At 37.9% G+C, this 20,926-nt stretch overlaps 2 protein-coding genes across 2 annotated transcripts; both read left to right on the forward strand.

Moving 5' to 3' along the window:
• Positions 1-1,156: 1,156 nt before the first annotated feature.
• fibinb (fin bud initiation factor b) lies at positions 1,157-2,595 on the forward strand. Its single transcript, XM_057338871.1, has one exon. It carries the CDS (start codon positions 1,168-1,170, stop codon positions 1,789-1,791), a length of 624 nt encoding a protein of 207 aa, XP_057194854.1. The 5' UTR covers positions 1,157-1,167; the 3' UTR covers positions 1,792-2,595.
• A 1,373-nt stretch (positions 2,596-3,968) lies between these two features.
• bbox1 (butyrobetaine (gamma), 2-oxoglutarate dioxygenase (gamma-butyrobetaine hydroxylase) 1) lies at positions 3,969-20,897 on the forward strand. Its single transcript, XM_057332213.1, has 8 exons — positions 3,969-4,099; positions 7,173-7,568; positions 7,965-8,079; positions 13,630-13,828; positions 17,508-17,613; positions 18,799-18,995; positions 19,181-19,347; positions 19,448-20,897. The coding sequence occupies exons 2-8, from the start codon at positions 7,212-7,214 to the stop codon at positions 19,609-19,611; spliced, it is 1,305 nt and encodes a 434-aa protein (XP_057188196.1). The 5' UTR covers positions 3,969-4,099; positions 7,173-7,211; the 3' UTR covers positions 19,612-20,897.
• Positions 20,898-20,926: the final 29 nt, after the last annotated feature.

Genomic DNA, 20,926 nt, shown 5'->3' on the forward strand with positions numbered 1-20,926 from the left:
GGGAAAATCTTCATACATCATACGAAATCACCGCTTTCGTAACATTTTCCAGAAAGGACATGCACATTAGTTTTTTCTTAAAACAAGCGGTTCATTAATGCCTTAATGCCTCCAAGTAGACATTATTACAATTCAGACAGTGCACCGGATGTACAGTATGAGTGTATTCAGCGGTTGAGTGGAATGACTGACTCTCTACAGGAAGGAGAAAGTTCCTGATGCTGAAGCAGAGCAGCTCCTGCTCAGTCTCATGCTCTGTCACGACCTTTAGTCATCACTCGGCAATCCTCTTTAGGTAATCGTCACATGGATCTGAGGAGTCTCTGAAGACGTCCGGTACAAATACAGCACCCTCTTTACAAAGGCCTGTCAACCACACCTCCACGACAAATTGAAGAGTTGCGGTGTGCGCCATTGTCTCTGGGTTTAATGGCCCATTTAACCTATTCCTCTTGCATGTTGTTGTTACTAAAACATATTTTAATGCATCATTACAAAATACAAACATAAGCATTTCTTAAAGTCCTTAACGGGAACAGACTACAGGTTTATGCAAAGGAATATATTTTCATTAACTGTTTGAATGAATGAGTTTTTTTTTTCAAGTTTTGAAAAAAAGGGATTAACTGTTTTTCCTTTTACTATGCTGGACTACATTCATTTAGAAAAAAGAAGGATTAGCCTATACATACCTAACCTTCTGAACATCTTCCTTGCCCAACCTAATTGTATAACGTGTAGCACTAAATGACTACAAACCCATGCTATTTTAATGACAACCCCCGTTATGTGTGCTGCCAGTTATGTGTAAGTGAAGAAGTGACGGGCTTGTAATTTGAGAGTGGGACCTGGGGTATTATTATCTGAACCTAGCACAAAGTCTGAACAGTCCAGATGTTGAAACAGACACAAGCAGGGACACTACGAGGGTTTGTGTGTTTTCCTATGGTCTGTTAGTTTCCCCGAACAAACACAGACTGTTTAAACGGAAAGGAAAGTTGCGATCCAGCGCTGTGGTGTTTTTCTTTACTCTATTGATTTAGCCGCGTCTCGTGTCGCGATTGCGCGGCATTTTACGCTCCGGACATGCGTAGGATTGGAGAGGGAAGGCTCGTTTGAAGAACCGACGTGAACGTACTTTGACTTTGATAAGGCAGAGGTGGCACGATGGCTTCTCCTCTGTTCATACTAACAGCATGTTTGGTTTTATTGCGTCTTGGAGGGGCTTTCTTTTCGGGACCTCTGCACCCGGAGATGTCTAACGGCACCTTTCATCATTATTTCGTGCCGGATGGGTACTATGAAGAAAACGACGATCCCGAGAAATGTCAGATGCTCTTCAAAATGACCGACGAGCGCAAATGCACCCTGGACGAGGACCAGGACTCGGTGATCCGTGACGATTTTACCATTATTAAGCGTCACATCGAGGACGCGGCGCGGGTGCTCGAGGGCATCGGGAAAAGCATTTCCTTTGACCTGGACGGGGAAGACAGCTATGGGAAATACCTGAGGCAAGAGACGACTCAGATCGGCGAGGCGTTTTCCAACTCCGAGAAATCTCTCCTGGAGCTGGAGGTGAAATTTAAACAGAGTCAAGAAAACGAGTTGAAAGAGGAGCACAAGATCAGCGATGACTTCCTCAGCATGATCGTGCACACGCGGGACGTGCTGAAGGAGACGCTGGACATCTCGCTGGGACTCAAAGACAAGCACGAGCTACTGTCACTGATCATCCGGAGTCACGGGACCCGGTTAAGCCGTCTGAAAAACGAATATCTGAAGGTGTAGAGGAATAATGCCGCTTTGTCTTTTTTCTGGTAGGGCATTTGACAAAAATGATGCAGCTGTTTTGTGCAATAAATGAAAGCCAATATTCACTTAATAGCAGCAGTCATATTTGATGGACAGGCATTATTAGTTGGTAATAATAAGGATGGTATCTCTGTCTAACCAATATAGTGTTTTACCTCTAAAAAACATACAGAAAGTTGAGTTAGTGCTGGGTTTTAAGGATGCAGGCTGTGTTGGCATTATTGAACGTTTCACAGAAAATTCACATAAACAGAAGGAATATAGTTTTCATTGTTCATTGTACATTTTTACTTTCACAGCCATATTCAGTTTATTACAAAGCATGTTTCCGGAATAGTTTTAACTGACAATCCTCCAAAACATAAGTGCATAAAAATTATATTCAAAATAATAATTTTATTATTATTGCTTTTAAAAACACTTGGATGAAAAAAACAATTTGTCCTTTGTACATTACATTTTGTGTGCCATAAGAAATATTTTATTATGAGTTTTTAAAACATTAAACTGTGATTGTTTATATTTATGAAAATGTATTCATTTCAAAATTCTTGTAGTCCTCTGAAAAGTCACAGGGAAAAGGACCATCTGGGATGACACATTCCCTGACAAACCAAGATGACTGCAGGCAGGAATATTGGACTTTAAACGTTCTATGTGTGTAGTTCCTTTCCTGAGATATATGTTGTGTTTATTCCTTTTGTAATAAAAATCTTTACGGTCATTTGTATGTGTGTTCAAGAAAATCACATTGCCATAGACATACTGTAGTTTCATTGAATTAAAGCTTAAACTGCCTGGTCTAATGAAGTCAAAACATGTCAAGTGAAGGGATATGTGTGCTGGAGACAGCTTTACACCTTCTGACAGTAGTTTGACAGGGTAGAGTCTGAGTTTCAGAGTTAAAAATGATGTCATGCATGTTGAGGTTAACGTTGATTTCAATCATATTCTAAAAGGTGTTGGGGGGGTGGGGTTGGGGTGTTAGGGGCATCAACAGACATCGTAGACAGAAATCCCCCCATAAACATGCATTACACGGCAATCCAGAAATAAACATGCATTACACGGCAATCAAAAATGTTGGAACTGATGCTGTGATCTTTCAGTTTGTGTGTATGTATCAGAGAGAAAGAGAAAATTGAAAAATTCTTGGCTACATGCACATTAAATGACTAATTTAATTAATGATTAAAACTATAGGCAAAATGTTTCTTTGTCGTGCTAATCAAAGTAAGTTTTATCAGTATGCAAACACAAAGTATCAGTAAATTGTGTTATCAAAGTCCCCAAACAACATAATGTTGTTTGTACTTGAATCAACTAATCCTAACCAAAAAACGTGATTTAACAAATTAACAAAAATTTGTTAACCTACAAAATCCATACTCTAAAGGTCCAAAATCTAATTCTATGTTTGATCAAGGAATAAAAGCTGATGGGACATTAATATACTGTAGTTGTGAATAAAAGGGTAAAAAAGGCACATTTTATTAACACATTTTAGTATTATTGATGTTGTTTTACATTTAAAAAAAAGTGTTCAGTCAAAGTCATTGTTCAGGTGACATTTGTTTGCTTTGGTAGACATGGACCGTTTTCCACACATCACAATTCTCAAAAATACACATCAAACGTGTATTTTCATGTATTTCTGTAGAGAATGAAGTTCATTAAATAGTTGACACACAGTCATAAATTCTTTACATTAAATTGCCACAAAGACAAGAAATGTAAGTATCATCTACTTGAGTATTGTGTTAAGGATCTTAAATATACAAGATAAGATTTGGGAGACACAATTACTCAGTAAAATTGAAGGAAGGAGTTTACTCAATCAACTGCGTACAGTGAATTTATTAGTGTAACACTACATTATGTATGTTCATGTACACTGAACAAGATACTAGATCTGTGAACAATATTTGAGAGAAATAGGCCTTTGTGTAGCCTACATAGAAAAAGTCTTAGATCTTTGAGTTCAGCTCATGAGAAATGGGGGCTAAAAACAAAAGTGTGGCAAACAGTGTTTTGTTCAGTGTAATAACAGCCGCAATTAAATCTTAGGAACAAAAATCGATATGTCCAGCAAATCTGCACGTAGGTTTGTCTAAGTGACAGTCAAAGTCTAGCTCATTACAGACAGTGCGATGTGTGTGTGCAGTAACAGCAGCAGCAGCAGCTATAGTAACCTTTTACCCACTTCCACTGCCGCGAGTTCTCACGCTTCCTCAGCTCTATATAAAGCTCCAATAACCGAGGCTTTATTTACCCCATCGTCACGGTAAGTGTTAACACTTTTCGTTTAAACATTTTGAAATGGAAATAACAGTATATCTGGACGTTTCATTCGAAAGCACTGACTGGACCTCTGTACGGATGTGAGAGTGATGAATGAAACTATTGCTTGCTTGCAGTTGTACAGTTTAGCTGTTGTGCTTGTATATACGCATCATATCCCAATTTTATAACGGAAACCCCAGGTTACAGGTAGGAAAATTAATTTTGTCACACGTATCATGTGTTTTATATAACCACGCGATCAGAGGGTGAGAACTGAAGTACCCGGAAGCAACAAAGGCAGATCAATATTTCAATACTGAATGAGGATCATAACTTTTATTGTTGTCACATGGTAATCGTCACAATGTTTGTGTCCGTCTACGTCGATGTACCTGCTGTATATGTCGTCATCGTTTATCTGGCGGCGTTGTTGTGTTGATAAGGGGAATAGAGTGATGGTGACCTTTCACCTACTTCTGTATTCACTGCGATACGTGGGTCACATGAGCTAAGGTGTGTGCATTACATAAGATACTAGGATACTATTGGAACTGTACAAGTGATATCTGGAGAAAATCGAAGAGGAAACTAATAATTAATTAAGAGAAATATTAGGCTAATGACATTGTAGATGTAGGTTGTATTCCCTTAAAGTGATAGTTCACCCAAAAATGAAGATTCTGTCATTTACTCACCCTCTTGTCATTTCAAATCTGTATGACTTTCATTCCTCCGCAGAACACAAGAGAAGATATTTTGAAGAATGTTGTTAACCGGCATCCATTCACTTGCATTGGTTTTGTGTCCATACAATAGAAGTGAATGGGTGCCGGCGCTGTTCTATAACCAACTTTCATCAAAACATCTTCTTTTGTGTTCGAAGGAAGAAAGTCATACGGGTTTGAAATTATAAGATGGTGAGTAAATGATGACAAAATTTTCAATTTTGGTTGAACTATTTGTTTAACGATAGAAATATCTAATAAAAAATACACTTAATGGTGAGTTAAATAACAGTAGTTTTCACAAAAATGGATTTAAATGTATAATTAGGTCATGATGTTGTGCAACACAAAATTCTTTTGAAGTTAAAAAAATTAAATGTTTTCCTTCTCTTGGATACTAACTGAAAAAATCTACAGACCGAGACGTTTTCATTAAAGTAATTTCATACACAAACTTTGCAAATCAACGGGTTGTCCAAAACCAGTAGCACAAAATAGCAGCTGCCAGGGGCGGACTGGCCATCTGGCTTACCGGGCGTTTTCCCGGTGGGCCGCTAACATATGGGGCCGTCACTGACGCATTTGCAGCTAACGTATGGGGCCATAACGGAGGCATTGGCCGCTTAGACGGACGTATTATAAATGCGAATGCACACAACGCGAATGCAAAAGACACGTATGCATGCACAAACCCCCCCTCCCCCCGTCGACAGATTCGGTGGAGGGCCGATGTGGGACTAAAAATGCCAGGGCCGATTTTTCTTCCCAGTCTAGCCCTGGCAGCAGCAGATTTAGTTGTGAGATTTAGTTACAATTACAGCATTTAGAGAGATTGTGGACCGCTTTTGCATTCCAGTCCAGTATGATTACATGAATGCCCATTTATATTTCACATTGAATTAGATATCATAAGGCGTTTTAAATAAGTCACATTTTGTGTTGCAGTTTTCTTTGTAGAACAGTTTTCCGTGTCTCTCTGTGTAATGTTGTATCCAGATGTTGTGTTTTAATTTATGCTTCTCCTAGGCACTCAAGTGCTTCACAGGTACTGTAATGGAAAAATGCATCCCTTTTCTGTATGCAGAAAGACAAGATACTAGGACAAGCGCATTCTACATTGTTTATAAAAATTGCTCATCTTGTTAGATGTTGCCAGCTTCAACCGAGAAAATAAATCTGTGTGTGCGCCACAGTATATGTGTAAAAAAGTCACTGCTTAAATTAATTAGGTGTTTAAATGCATTTCAAATGCATGCCATCTTGCATATCAACTTACCAACATATTACTATACCTATTGTAAAAATGAATTTTAAGTTACCAAATTTGTTTCCATCTAGAAAAACTGTAACACTGCAGACAAAAATATATCACATACAGTAAATATGTGTGATAATCAGTATTTTAGACATTTCAGATAACAACACATCCAATGAAATGATAATATTAGGCGAGTGTTTCCATTATTTATATTAGGACACAATAAAACACACCTTGAGGACTCCTCTTGCATCTGTAGATTTTGAGGCGCTCGTGTGTGTTTGGAAAATGGAGGTACAAGTTCTGTTCATGTGGTATTGTTTAGGTTATATAAGAATTACACAAGGTGCTGTAGCCTTAAGTGTTTCTGTGGAATGGTACACGTGGTCTTGGAAAATCATATTCTTCCTGAGGGTTTAAGTGCAGAGTTCAGTTATGTTTTAGTCATGGTTTGTGTAGTGTGGCAGGCAGTGCTAAAGTCCTTAAGTCACAAAGACTCTTTTTATCTTTGTTACTTTGACGTAATTATATTTGTATTGTACTGTTGTCAGATTTATTTACCTCAACAGTCATTCAGCTCTGGATGTCGTCGTTTTTACACCCCATGACTGTTACTAATCAATCATCAAGGACTAACTCGGCGTCGCGGTGCCACAAAGTTGCAGTTTTGTTTGATTTCTGCAGGAGACAAATAAAAGAAAGTAACAAACAAGACTCCAAGGAAATCTAGTTAAGCAACCTATTCTTGTAATTTTAAGTGGTTTGGTGACTAAACAGCGAGAAATGAACCTCAAACAAATTCCTACCATTTCATGTCATCATGCAAGTATCGCAGTATTCCGTCACAGCCAGTTATGAAAAAACATTCATAACGGCCATGATCAAGTCAAGATTTATTTATTCAGAAACCCCCCCTCAAAACAGAACTTGTTGGTTCACATCAGTTGCGTGTTAGCAATGTGCTGTATACTTAAATCAATCTTACTATAAACAATATTCAAAAATGCTCCTTTAGTGTGGTGACTCATCTATTTACTAAGCGTCTGTTTATAAAATGAACTTCTAAACGCAACAATTTTTTGTGTCCCCAGATTTACAGCAGCCTGTCGACACAATAAATCAGAATCAGGATGTTATCCTATCTTACCCGCTGGATGTCCAGAGGTGCCATCCAGGCATTGAAGAAGGCCAGCAGTCGGCCTCATGTGGTCAAGACTCCTCGTATTGGGAATCAGACGCTGGCGGCGGCCCCTCTGCCTTTTGCTGGGGGTAGTCCTGGAGTGAGACAGGCCCGAGCGCTGGATCAGGAGAGGCTGCTGCAGATTGAGTGGGAAGATGGAACGAGTAGTTTGTATCCGTTCACCTGGTTGAGAGATAACTGCCGGTGTCCACTCTGTATGCTGCAGTCAGCGCAGGCGCGCAGCTTGCTGTTCTTAGATTTGGATGTGCATACAGGGATGGACCAGGTGCAGCTGATGGAGAATAAGGTTGGTGTTGTAAAGAAAAGCTTAAACCTGACTTTGTTTTTCAAATCTGTATGATTTTCTCTCTTTCATGGAATGCAAGAAACTGCTCTTCTTTCATACAATGGTGACCACAGCCTGACACGTTCTGGGCGGTATTCCAGGTTGTCTGGAGCCATATGATAGCTTTGTTTGAGGAAATACTGAATATTAATTTATTTGCCAACAGTTTTCTCAATGTCAAAGAGCAATTTGTCATCCTGTCCAAAAATCTCAGTGTGTTTGATGAAAGAAACAAAATTAAATATTACTTGAAGCCAATTGAGTAAGGGTGCATGGTGGACATGCGCTAGATGGCTACACATATACGTTTTTGTCTGACAGTCTTTAATAAACCTATTTGTCTGAAACTCATTGTAGGTGTCCATACTATGGCCCGATCAGCACAGCAGTGACTTTGAGCCTGAGTGGCTGAAGAAAAGATGTTTTTCCTCTGAGGCAAGACAGGCTCTGCAAGAGGAACTCTTCCTAAATGGTGGGTTCATCATCATTCATTCACTTTGTCTTTTTGTTTTGTTTGCCAAAGTGACATGCACACAGCTAAACAAACACTATGGAAACATGAGGATTATATAAACTCAAGGAGTAATGACTAAACAAGACAATGAACCAATGAGAACATGACGTATCAGAGACATGACCATGACAGTCTGGGAATACAAAATATAAGACATGGCATATACCGAATTCAGAACATAAACCAAAATTAATAAACAGACCTGACCAGTTTGACTGGTTTAATTTACAGGTTTCTCTTTGGTGTTCAAATAACTTGTTGTAAATATGAGGGCAGTTTTACCCTCTAAAATGTTCTGGTTTTCAGAAATTTCCACTCCAGTGTTGCCAGTTCAGTGGGAGCAGAAGTGCTTTGCCTAGATCATGTACTGGAACACATGCTTCTGCTCCTCCCGGTTTTTCTTTGTGGATTTAATCAACCTTTACTAAAGACCAAATTCTCCTTCATCCTTCAGAAACAGGCAAAGTGGAAATCTTTAAGCACAGAGGAACATTTTTTTGTTTGTGTAACGTGACCATAACACTGTACCTGTTATAACAGGGAATAGGAAATTTTCTTCACACTTTTGGCTTGATATTATAAAGTAAAGTGACTGGCTTTTATTTGGTTACACAACACTTTTTAGGATGGCTTCATATAAAATTTGTCTGTGAAGCATATGTTCTAGACAGCATATACCTTTGTAGTGTGCATGCACTCATCCCCCCCCAGAATCGCATCTGAGTGGATAGTCTTTCTCTACTTCCTGCCACATGGAATAGAGATTTAAGGCAATTTGAGAAATTGTGAACTGTTGTTCTTATACTAAACTTGAGAGATGCTGTGGTTATGATAGACTCGGCATTGTGTTTGCCAGAACAAGCAATCGGCATATATTTACATGTCCTGAGATTTTAAGAATAGATTTTTAAGATGAATGACTCGACAGTCTCCACGAGGAGTAATGCCCTGATATTAAAGGGATAGTTCACCCAAAAATGAAAATTCCGTCATGAATTACTCGCCCTCAGTTTGTCCCAAACCTGTATAAATATCTTTGTTCTGTTGAACACAAAGAAAGATATTTGGAAGAATGTAAGCAGCTGAAATTTCTGCTGCAACGCTGACTACCATAGTAGGAAAAATAATTGTACATGCTGTATATTTTTGTTCTGTTTAAGGAATTTAGGAAAGCTAAAAGTTTGCGGGCACCTTTGACTACCATTTTATTTTTTTCTACTGTGGTAGTCAATGATGCCCCAGAAATGTCATTTGCTAAAATTCTTCCAAATATGTTCATCAGAACAAAGAAATTGAAACGGGTTTGGATCAGCTAGAGAGTGAGTAGTTCATGACAGAATTTTCATTTTTGGGTGAACTATCCCTTTAAATATTAAGTACATTCTTTATTTAAACACATAATCAGAGCTCAGAACTGTATGTTTTTAGCAGTCTGTTGCTTGTCAGATGTGATGTTTTTTTTGTCTGTACTGCAGTGATTTTCTTCTACACCTCTTACTCTTGTTGTTACACTTTACAATTTGTTACCATTAGCAAATGCACTAGCTAACATGAACTAAAAGTGATGAATTTAGTTTTTCACATTTTTTATTTTTGGTAATATTAGTTAATGCCAGTACAATTGTTCATTGTGCATTTTTTATTTTAAAAACATTAGAAGATGCTGACATGGATGTGATTAATAAATGCTGCAGAAGTATTTTTCATTGTTGGCTAATTCATCAATTAATGTTCACAAATACACCCTTACTGTAAAGTGTTTCCACTATTGTTATAAAATGTATGGTTTAGGAAATGAGGCTGCCGTTTTGTGTAAAGGCACAAAAGGCTCTTGTGACCTCTAAAGCTGTGAAAGGCAACAAATGAATCTTCACGGTTTTAACTACAGACTACAAATCAAGTCTAGCCGAGGTGTGAAAACACACTCCTGCAGTGTCTACAACACTCCTTAACTAGCACATAATGTGAAGGTTCTGCTCCTTCTTTAAAGGTTGTCTGCAAGAGGCCTTTATATGCTGTAATATTTCCTGTAGCTCAGTGGTTAGAGCATGGCACTAGCAACGCTAAGGTCATGGGTTGGATCCCAGGGATTGCACATACTCGGATACAAATGTATAGTATCATGCAATGCAAGTCGCTTTGGATAAAAGCATCTGTCAAATCTATAAATAATATCTACATGTTATGTTCCATTAGCCATTTCCAGACAAATTAGCACCAGACAGTTCTTTACCGGTGTGTCTACCTTGAATTTACTTCACTTTTTACTTTTAAGCAGACAGAAGACAAACATGCCCCATGACGTACAAAACGTTTCACTGACTTTTCAACAGTTATTTTGATATTCTGTATTTCTACAGCATTGAACAATTTTAAATGCTTAAAATGTGTTATAGTAAAGGGTATAGTTGACAGAAAATGTATTTAAATTATTTTTTCACCCTCATGTCATTCCAAACCTGTGTATGTGACTGACATTTTAATGTTTTAGTGGTTTTGTGTTCATACAATGGAAGTCAATGGGGTCCAATGTTGTTCGTTATTTAAAATATCTTATTTTTTGTTCTGTAGAAGAAAGAAAGTCATACAGGTTTGAAATGACATGAGGGTGAGTAAATGATGAAAGAATTTATTTTAGGGTGAACTATCACTTATATTGTAGGTAAATGCATGCTATATGCATGTATAATGTTTCTTATTATAATAATAATATTAGAGATAATAGACAAAAATGTTGATTTATAAGGTCTTTTGTAGTTATTGTAGCCATTAAGAGTTTCTAGTAGAGCTCATACAGCGCACACTGCAATTTTTATGACCCAGTGCACTGATTCACAGTTTGGCTGTAGCCTCTATAGTTTACAAGGGGGCACAAGTGCGCCTCGCTCGGGTTACAACATGTCTAGCTGACATCATGCATGCCATGACATCATGATCTTCCACAGCACTAACTTCAGTCACATTTCTACATGATAAAACTAGCAAATGCAAAACAGTTCACTCTTTCCAAACACAAAAAGACCACAGGAGCACAGAGCGACGACTGACGAGATTACTTTCAACAGTCACAGCGCTAAATTTAAAACCCACATTTTCCAAATGTTTAATGGAAAACTAATGGCTTCACTCAAAACAGTTGTCCTTCTTAATTTACTTGAAAAACTTGTTCAGCACAGACTATAAAGTACGTGCACATGCAAATGTAATTAGACGAATCATTTAAATCAAATATATCAAAGCAAACATCTCCACAATCCATTGGAGAACTTAATAATGCTCTTAATGTGAGCTACTGTCTGTCCGGGCTGAGCGTGGTGAACTCTTAGGGACTCTGTTGACAGAGTTTGACTGGAAGCAGCTGTCCACCGCCACAGCTTCACATTACCATAGTTGGACAACTCACAAGAGTAACACACAAGTTGACACCTTGCTTTTCCTGTGCCCTTATACAAGTTCGTATACATCTGTACACGTGTCTGTTTAAGAGTGAAAGAGTCATTGATTTATAAAAACTTCTCGGAGGCCCAGCTGGATAAAATAATGACATGATATTCATCTCTGATTGGTCTGCCAGGAAATTTTAGTATGTCAGCGAGATTGAGAATATTGGGCATTACACGGCAATTAGAGCTCTGTTTTCAGTTTTATTATCAAGAACATGTTTCAGACTGTTCCATAGTTTTACTTCGCCTACAAATCATTCGCCTGCATACCAGATAGAGCACCATGCAGTGAATTATAAGTGCAGAATGCTCAATCATGCACTCTCACATTTATATTTCTCCAGAGGAAGCGTTGAAGTAAATATAAGAGTTATTCCAGAAGGGTTCTTTCTCCAACATCGCTGGCCCTCACACCGTGTTCTGACCAATGTGTTCTGGCCTCAATCTTGACACACACAGATTCTTTATTTTGTGAACTTATGTGCTAGGGATGGATATAAGCAGGATGTTTCTGCCATGTTTTATTTGCATGCATTTCACATTTCATTTTATTCAAGTCAAGTTTTAAAGGGATCATATGACACGGCTAAAACGAATATTATCGATTGTTTTAGATGTAATGCAATGTGTATACACGATTTAAGGTTCAAAATGCTGTATTTTCCACATACCGTGCATGTTTGTATCTCCTCTTTGCCCCGCCTCTCTGAAATGCACAGATTTTTTACAAAGCTCATCGCTCTGAAAAGCGAGGTGTGCTATGATTGGCCAGTTAACCAGTGCGTAGTGATTGGTGGAATACTGCAAGCGTGTGACGGAAATGTAACGCTGCTTAACATATTTGGAACATCAGGTTCCAAAGCGATTGTACTGACAGGTACGCCCACCTTACTTGCGTATACATTTGGGCGGTCTTAGTCAACTCATACCACTAACTGACGTAGATTTGTGGGGGTGTGGTTACACGAGACGTTTCAGACAGGTCTGGGTGAGCGTTCACTTTTAGATAGAATGCATCTTTTGTTCCGACACTTTCATTTTTGCAATTTTACGTGTCTAATACATGCATGGGCAACTTATAACACACCAAAGACACATAAAAACATGTGTTCGCACCCTTTAATGAGTGCTGCTGACATCATTTCTGTAATGCTGTCTCCACCTGAGTGAGGCACTGTTGACTTAGATTTTTACCAGGCACTTCAATAACTGTTCAAACCCTTAATTTTCTAGAATTTGTTGTCTGTGACCAGCACTGGAGCTCAGTTAAGTTAGTTAAGTTAGGGTTAGTTCACACAAAGCAAGCATGAAAATCTGTTATCATTTACTCACCCTCATGTACTTTTAAACCTGTATGAACACAAAAGAAGATATTTAAAAAAACATTCGTAACCAAACAACATTGGCCCCCATTGACTTCAGTTGTATGAACACAAACCCCCTGAGACATCTCAAAATATCTTCTTTTGTGTTCCACAGAAGAGACAAGAGGGTGACAATTTTATTTTTGGGTAAAGAGGTCAATTTCTCTAAAGGATGGTTTGATTAAACTTTTGCAATATGCAAGCGCAGTTGTACAAACTTATCGACACTATCTTAAAGGGATAGTTCACCCAAAAATGAAAATTCTGTCATGAACTACTCACTCTGTAGTTGTTCCAAATCTGTATAAATTTCTTTGTTTGGTTGAACACAGAGAAAGATATTTAGACGAATGCTTGTCACCAAACAGTTCTTGTCCACCATTGACTACCATAGTAGGAAAAATGACAATGGTAGTCAAAAGTGCCCCAGGACTGTTTGCTTTCCTACATTCTTCAGAATATCTTCTTTTGTGTTCGACAGAACAAAGAAATTTATGAAGCAAATTTTCCTACTATGGTAGACAATGGTGGCCAAGAACTGTTTGGTTTCAAACATTCTTCCAAATAGCTTTCTGTGTTCATCAGAGCAAAGAAATGTATACGGATTTGGAACGTGTAAATGACAGAATTTTTATTTTTGGATGAACTATCCCTTTAAGTGTTTGTGTTATGTAACATTTATATTTGTATCTGTGTTTCAGAGCGTGAATACTGGGATTCTGGTCTAAAGATCCCCACGTTAGACTTTGAGGAGGTTTTGCACGATGATAAGGTTGCATTGGCCTGGCTGGAGGCTCTGAGACGCGTTGGCATCGTTTACCTGAGAGGGGCACCAGTGGAGCAGGGCCAGGTGGCCAGACTGAGCCAGAGAATTGGTTATCTTCGGCTCACCTTTTACGGGTATGGTCTTTAACTTTAACTTGGATGAGTGAGCAAAAGAACACAGAAGTACTATAATGATCATTTACAAAACAAACAGCAGTAACTGAAATAAGAGGAGCTCTTCTCATAATGCCAACATACTGTATAGGCTAATGAGAGAAATATTAGTAATAGTGGTTAAAGGTAAAAATACAATGACACAACATTCCACAGGTCAGGCCGGAATTTACTCAGACTCACTGAGCTTCTAAATCAGTTTGCCGTCTATACTACACTGAAACTATACCAAATTGGCATTTATGTCAATGCTGCCATTCCTCTTTTCAACATCAACAAAGAAAGACAAATAAGCTGCTCAAAAAGCACAAAACTATCAGTCATGGAAAAACATGATGCGGTCAGATGAATCATCTTCTACCCTAATTCCCACATCTGGACAGGTTTACATTTGAAGAAAATAAATTCCTTTAGCCCGCAATGTCTGTTGAAAACATGTTGGGAGATCAGTAGTCGTCTACTCGAGTACCCATCTCATGGAAGTCATTAGGTCTGATGATTGCTCGGTTGTGTAACAACAAAAGGAGCTGAAGCCATTTTGAAGAACCCTAGGGGCCTCATTTAGGAAAAAAATCCTAAATGCATGTTCTTATGGTCAATTCATGAAATAAATGTGTGCATTAAAAATGTTTAGAAATTGATTATTTAATCGCCTTAAATGTCCAGTGTGTAATTTTTTGGAGAATCTATTGACATAATATAATATACACAACTATGTCTTCAGAGGTGTATAAAGACCTTACATAATGAGGCATTATGTTTTTATTACCTTAGAATGAGCGATTTCTATCTACATAAACCACGGGTCCCCTTGAATGGAATTCGCCATGTTGTTTCTACAGTAGCCCTAAATGGACAAACTGCTCTAGTCTACATTATCTCCTTCGGCAAAGAAGCGAAAACGTGACGACATCTTAGTTCTGTGCAGCCACCGTAGTGTTTCGAAAGGGGGGTGAGGGGTGTGGTGAGCCATTGGTTGCAATTCGCAACCTCACTACTAGATGCCGCTAAAATCTCCATATTGGCCAATGGCTTTTATCAGAAATAACTTCTACAAATACAACCAAAGACATAAATATTCATTTAAATATAGAGTTTAGCAAAACTTCATAAATATGACAGAATTTGGATTAATATCCAATTCTTGTATTGGGGATCACCAATTTATTCCATTCTTTTTTCCGTTCACTGAAGATAATTAGAAAACCATTAACAAAAAGTTTGTAGCATGATTTTCACTTTTCAAACTTAATCCCATTTGTATGTCAGTTTCTGCATTAAAAAATGACAATTTGTTATTTTTGACATAGGATAAACATACATTTTCTAGATGAATTTTTGGGTAAGACTGCTTTCCTGAATACCAGAATTAAATATCATTGACAAGGCTGTTTTGGTTCACACTACACAATATTAAATGCAACCCACATGCCTTTTCTAGAACGAGCTTTTTGAGAAATAATGCTTTGCTACACAGCAAAATCGTCAGTGTTAAAAAAGGTCAAATTTACTCCCACAGTGTATATATAATCCACACTTCGATAGTGTGGCTTATACTGTATATACACTTTGAGTGTTAAGTTGTCCTTTTTTAACACTTGCGATTTTGCTGTGCACACATAGTTCAGGACCCATTTTCAAAAGACTGACGCTAACTTAAAAGCAAGGAGTGGCAGATATTCTGTATAATGTGATTTTAGGTATTTCAGTTATTTTGTCCATCCCCATGCACATATTGCAGAAGAATAATGGTTGTCATTTGACCTTTACCTCTAGATGTTAAGTCATCCATCTCTTTCTGCCAGAAACCTCTTGGATATTGACCTGAGAGTTAAGTTGTGTGTAAAATTGGCATTGCGTCCATACAAAGATTTTTCTCATTGAAATGATAATTGTGAACATCACGGTATGAGTCATGTGTTTACACTATTATTACGTGATGAAAGCAATTCATGCTGGAACTGTTGCCAAACAATAAGAACAATGTTCCTCTCTCAGAAAAACGCCTCTGACGTCTATTTCAAATGTATGAGAAATAACGTGAACGAGAAACCTGTTCCATTGCTCTGGGCTCACTGGAACATGATTAGTGAGCACAAAACCCTTTTATAAATCAAGAGCGAATTGAATGTAGTTGTACTTTCCCTCAGACACCAAACCCACAAGCGTCCGAAGAGTGCATTTCTTTATAGAAAGAATGATGATAGTGTAATAAAGATGATTGAGATTGGAGAAAGCTGTGAGGGAGTGGAAATCTCAATAGGACAGAAAGATAGAAGACATGGAGAGGACAGACAGGCACACTTTGAACTCCTGGCCAGCCATTTCTGTAAAGTCTTTCTCGGCTGACACCTGTGTTGTGATCTAACACAGTGCTGGACCTGGGAGTTTAACTGAAACACATGGAGACATGATGAAACTGGCCAGAAAGCAGCTTCCCCTGACCTGAAATGGAATGAACACCCTTGTATCTGCCAAATCAAGACTTTATTGTGTGAAGGTTTACTGGCTGAAGACTGTGTGTGTGACATAAAGCTCTCTGCTTTCAGTAACATGGTCACGGTTGCAGTATCTTATTGAAACCACTAATCTGCCACATTTCCTTTAAAAAACACAGTTCCTCTTTCTTCCTTTATTTAATAGAGGTCAAAGTCTTTTATTTGTCATAAGCACTGATCACGTAAGGTAAAACTCTTGAGACTGCCATGATATAAAATGGGTCTACAATTCCACTACGTTTGCCTTACCAAACGTGCTTGCTTATGCTTATGCTTTTAAAGTTGTTTAGTCCCAGACAAAAGAATTTAAACATTTATACACTGTCAAATTAATTTTATGAAGTGTTGGGCTGTTGGAAAACTTTATACCAGAACTTCCCAAACCTCAGAAGGGGAAGACCCCTAAAACATACCAAAAGCTTCAAGACCCCCATATTCTTTTTGTTATGATAGTTAAACATTAATAAAATACAGATAGATGTATATTTGTGAATTATGTGCACATGGAATAATGTAGTAAGATTTTTAGATGCTATAGTATTTTTAACCTTATTAAATATAAACGTAATCTACAGACCAAAACGGCAAGCTTTGTGATAAACAGAACATTCCACGATTATTTTATATAATGGTTATGATGTCATAATATTGAAGTCACAGCGAAAATTATTGCTTTCAATGAGAAAACAAAGGATTCACCGTTTTATATCTGATGTCTCCTTGTGCGTTCTTTCAATGCAAACACACTATACAAGCAATGAAATGGTTGTTTATTTCAAGCCGTGAATTTCTTTTATTAAGAAATATCGTCTTTACATAACACGATTTCATAAATTCATATGTGGTGTTTTTATTATATGTGGTGGCCTGTTGAAGTGTGTGTTGAGTGGTCTGAACAGGTTTATCAAGAATCAATCGATCTTCAAAACAAAAACAGTTCACCACTAGTGTTGCCATAACAAAAATCTGTTTTGTACATTGCAGCCATTCTTCAGTCTTTAAATTTACTCTCAAGACTATAGTAAACCAGGAAAGCATTTTACAGCTGTGGTTTCCTACAATAAATACATGGAGAGATGTAGTAAAAGTTTACAAGCCCACAGTCACCTGTTCTAATCTGTCGACCTCTCTATGCTTCACAGACACACGTGGCAAGTGCAGGACAAGCCTATGGCTAACAATGTTGCATATACGGCTGGCAAGTTGAGTTTGCACACAGACTACCCTGCTCTGCACCATCCACCTGGGGTGAGTTCACACACACAAACGTTAAAGTCATGAAGGAACTTCATAATAATACCCTCACAGAAACACATTGACATGAAGTGGTAGTGAGACATCAGAAATGTTGGCCTTGACAACCTTTACACACCTTACGGAGTACACATAAACTTGTTTGCAGAATTTGTGTGACGTACCACAATTTTTAATTAAGCTAATTGTAATCGCCTCACCCTCTAAAAATATTTGGACATTTTATTTCAGGGATGAAGACATGCATACACGCAACAACCCAGTTGTTCAGAGGTGTAAAGAGTACCTGAAAACCATACTTGAGTAAAAGTACAGATACCTTGCAGTGAAAATTACTCCATTACAAGTTACAAGTCACCAATTCCAAAACGACTTGAGTAAAAGTCTTCGAGTATCTGATTTTAACAGTACTTGAGTATTTTACTCATACTGAATGTAGGCTCAAAGCAGCACTAGTCCTCAACACTTAGAGACACGTCAGTGAAAAACAAGAAACAGTTGATGCGTGAGGAGAGCAATCGCATTTATGTTCTTAAATCATAATAAGACTGAACACCTCAAAATTGCAACAAATCATGGCCGACACCATAACCTACTGTACGTCTATTACAAACACCCAAGTCTCATTTAAGCTCAAGTGCTCATAAGTAAACCAGAACCCTTCCAAAAGGTCTCTTCACTATATAAGTAAAATTAAAAAGTCAAAGCCTTTTTGCACTGGACATGCTGGTTTTGGCCTTATCACCGGCTGCAGTCATGTCCTCATTTCACATAAAGCGTCAGCGTCAGCACTCGTATTCACATAAAGAAGCCATGTTGACAAGTTTTAGTAAGTAAAATCCACAAGATTATAGTACCTTCAATGCCCTATACATGGCAATATTAATTCTTCTGTAGCGAAAATAAACTGCTGCAAAAAAGATAGGTGCCATGCAAAATGTAATGTGTAATTGCATTAGTCATTACAAATGTGTAGTGGAGTAAAGAGTACATATACTTGTTCAAAAATGTAGTCAAGTAGAGAGTAAAAGTTGCTAATATCTTTAATACTCAGTACAACTAAAGTAGCCAAGAAGATACTTAAGTAAAGTAACTAAGTACATTTACTCCAATACTTTACACTGCTGTTGTTGTAGTTTTAATGTGTGTGTAACCATTGGCTGTGTGTATGTACTGCAGGTGCAGTTCCTGCATTGCATCCGTCAGGCTGAGCAAGGGGGTGAGAGTGAAGTGGTCGATGGGTTTCACGTGGCCGAGCGGCTCAGGACGGATGATCCTGAAGCATTTACTATGCTCTCCTCTCTCAGGGTGGATTTCACAGACAGCGGTGCGGATTACTGCGACTTCAGCGTGCAGTCCAAAAACCACATTATAGAGTAAGACACAGTGTAACACAAGCACACACATACAGTACTTTCAGCAACACTAACGATGCATCCATAACGTACTAAACAGTACCATCTGTTGGTCATTTGGGAAACTGCATGGGAAAATGTATTTGTTGTTTGTCAAGATAATGTCATCGTTTATATTTTTTATGCAAACTTGTTTTTATGTACAGTGTGGACACTGAAGGTCGGGTTGTGAGGATCAACTTTAACAACGCCACAAGAGACACTGTGTTGGATATGCCTCTGCATCAGGTTCAACCCTTCTACTCCTCTCTAAAGGCTTTTGTGGACCTGCTCAGCAGACCTGAGAATGTGTTCACGTACAAAATGGAACCAGGTCAGGAATTGACTTACTGTACAGCATATGACAAAATAAACATGTGGAAATAAGGAACTGACACGGGTCACTGGTTGGTAATGTGATTTGCTCTGTGCAGGTGACTTGGTGACCTTTGATAACTGGCGTCTGCTGCACGGCCGAAAGAGTTATGCCTCACATTCAGTTCAGAGCACAAGACATCTAGAAGGAGCATATCTGGACTGGGATGAGGTCATGTCCCGTCTCAGGATCCTTCGGAAGACTGTCCGAGGAGACGTTTAGACACTACTCCTCCCACATTCAGTGACATGAATCTAGCTGTGAGTTGTCTAGCTATGAATATGCAGTCAGTCCTTCGGTTTTGGGTTAATTTAAGGTAACTTTAACAGCACATAACCTCCAAAAGCTTTGAATTCTTGAAGGGATTTTTTTTGCTGTCGTAGGGCATTTCAGTTTTAGCAATTAGATATTTTTTAGGGCTTTTTCAATTCCTCATATTTTCTTGCACATGCCTAGAAAGCGCATTTATTTCATTTCCTTTTGACCTATTATTGGGTCATACAGTATGAGGGACAGTTTTTGGGATGGTTTAGATTTAAAATGTTTAGTTTATGTGAATAACTGGCTAAAGTATGGAGCTAATACTGTTGGGTTATTCGGCATCATCAATGTTCTCATTGCTCACGTCGTGCATGTTGAGTGGACACTGATTGTACAGATGCCATTGATGTTTTTGTAATGTTTATCAGACGAGCTCTTTTTGCTAATCTTAGCTACGTTTTTTCCCCTTTTTAGCTGCTTGGTCATTGTAATCGTTTCCCCTTCATTTTAAGATTACAATTGAAACCAATTCTAATTGTCTTAAAAGAATAGTATCTCCTCTGTTAAAATATAGTCAGATCTTTATAGAGTCTGAATTCGGATGAATACAGTGTATATCATTAGTTTTCCCCATTTATTCTCTTTGATTTGCACTTTAAGTGTAGATTTTAATGAACAATGTCAAAATGATTGTATTGCTTATGTTGTACATGTACTGAAAATGATAGTGTTTTGCAAAGAGGAAGACATTTGTTATGGCCCTTATTTATTAGCTGATGTCCAAAACACAGATTAATTGGTTGTAAAAGTGGCTTTTTTACATTTAACACATTTTACATTTTTAAAACATTATTAGAAACGCCTGTGTACCAATTGCGATACACATCAGCCCAGTGGACATTGTTCTTTGTGACCTTTATTTTGAAAAAGGCCAATTTGTACAACTGCACTAACAATGCAAACAGAGCATATTAAGATAAAGTCATGTCTCCTCCATGATTGTGTAGATTATGTCTTTGTATGAAATATCTAGTATAAATTTAATTTATTTTGTGTAAACAATAGACATTGCTATTGAGCTCAGGATTATCCAGTGGGTGTTTGTTGAGCACCTGTATTTAAAGATGCTATATTGCCAGGTCTTGATGCCATGTTATAAAAATGCTGTGTGAATGTTAAATGCATTGTATTGGCAGGATTCTGACATGGATTTTTTATTTTCTAAAAAACAATAAAGACATTAGTAGTATAGTAAGGTGACAGAATTTTTTATGGC

The sequence above is a fragment of the Triplophysa rosa genome, linkage group LG1, assembly GCF_024868665.1.
Source record: "Triplophysa rosa linkage group LG1, Trosa_1v2, whole genome shotgun sequence".
Taxonomy (NCBI): domain Eukaryota; kingdom Metazoa; phylum Chordata; class Actinopteri; order Cypriniformes; family Nemacheilidae; genus Triplophysa; species Triplophysa rosa.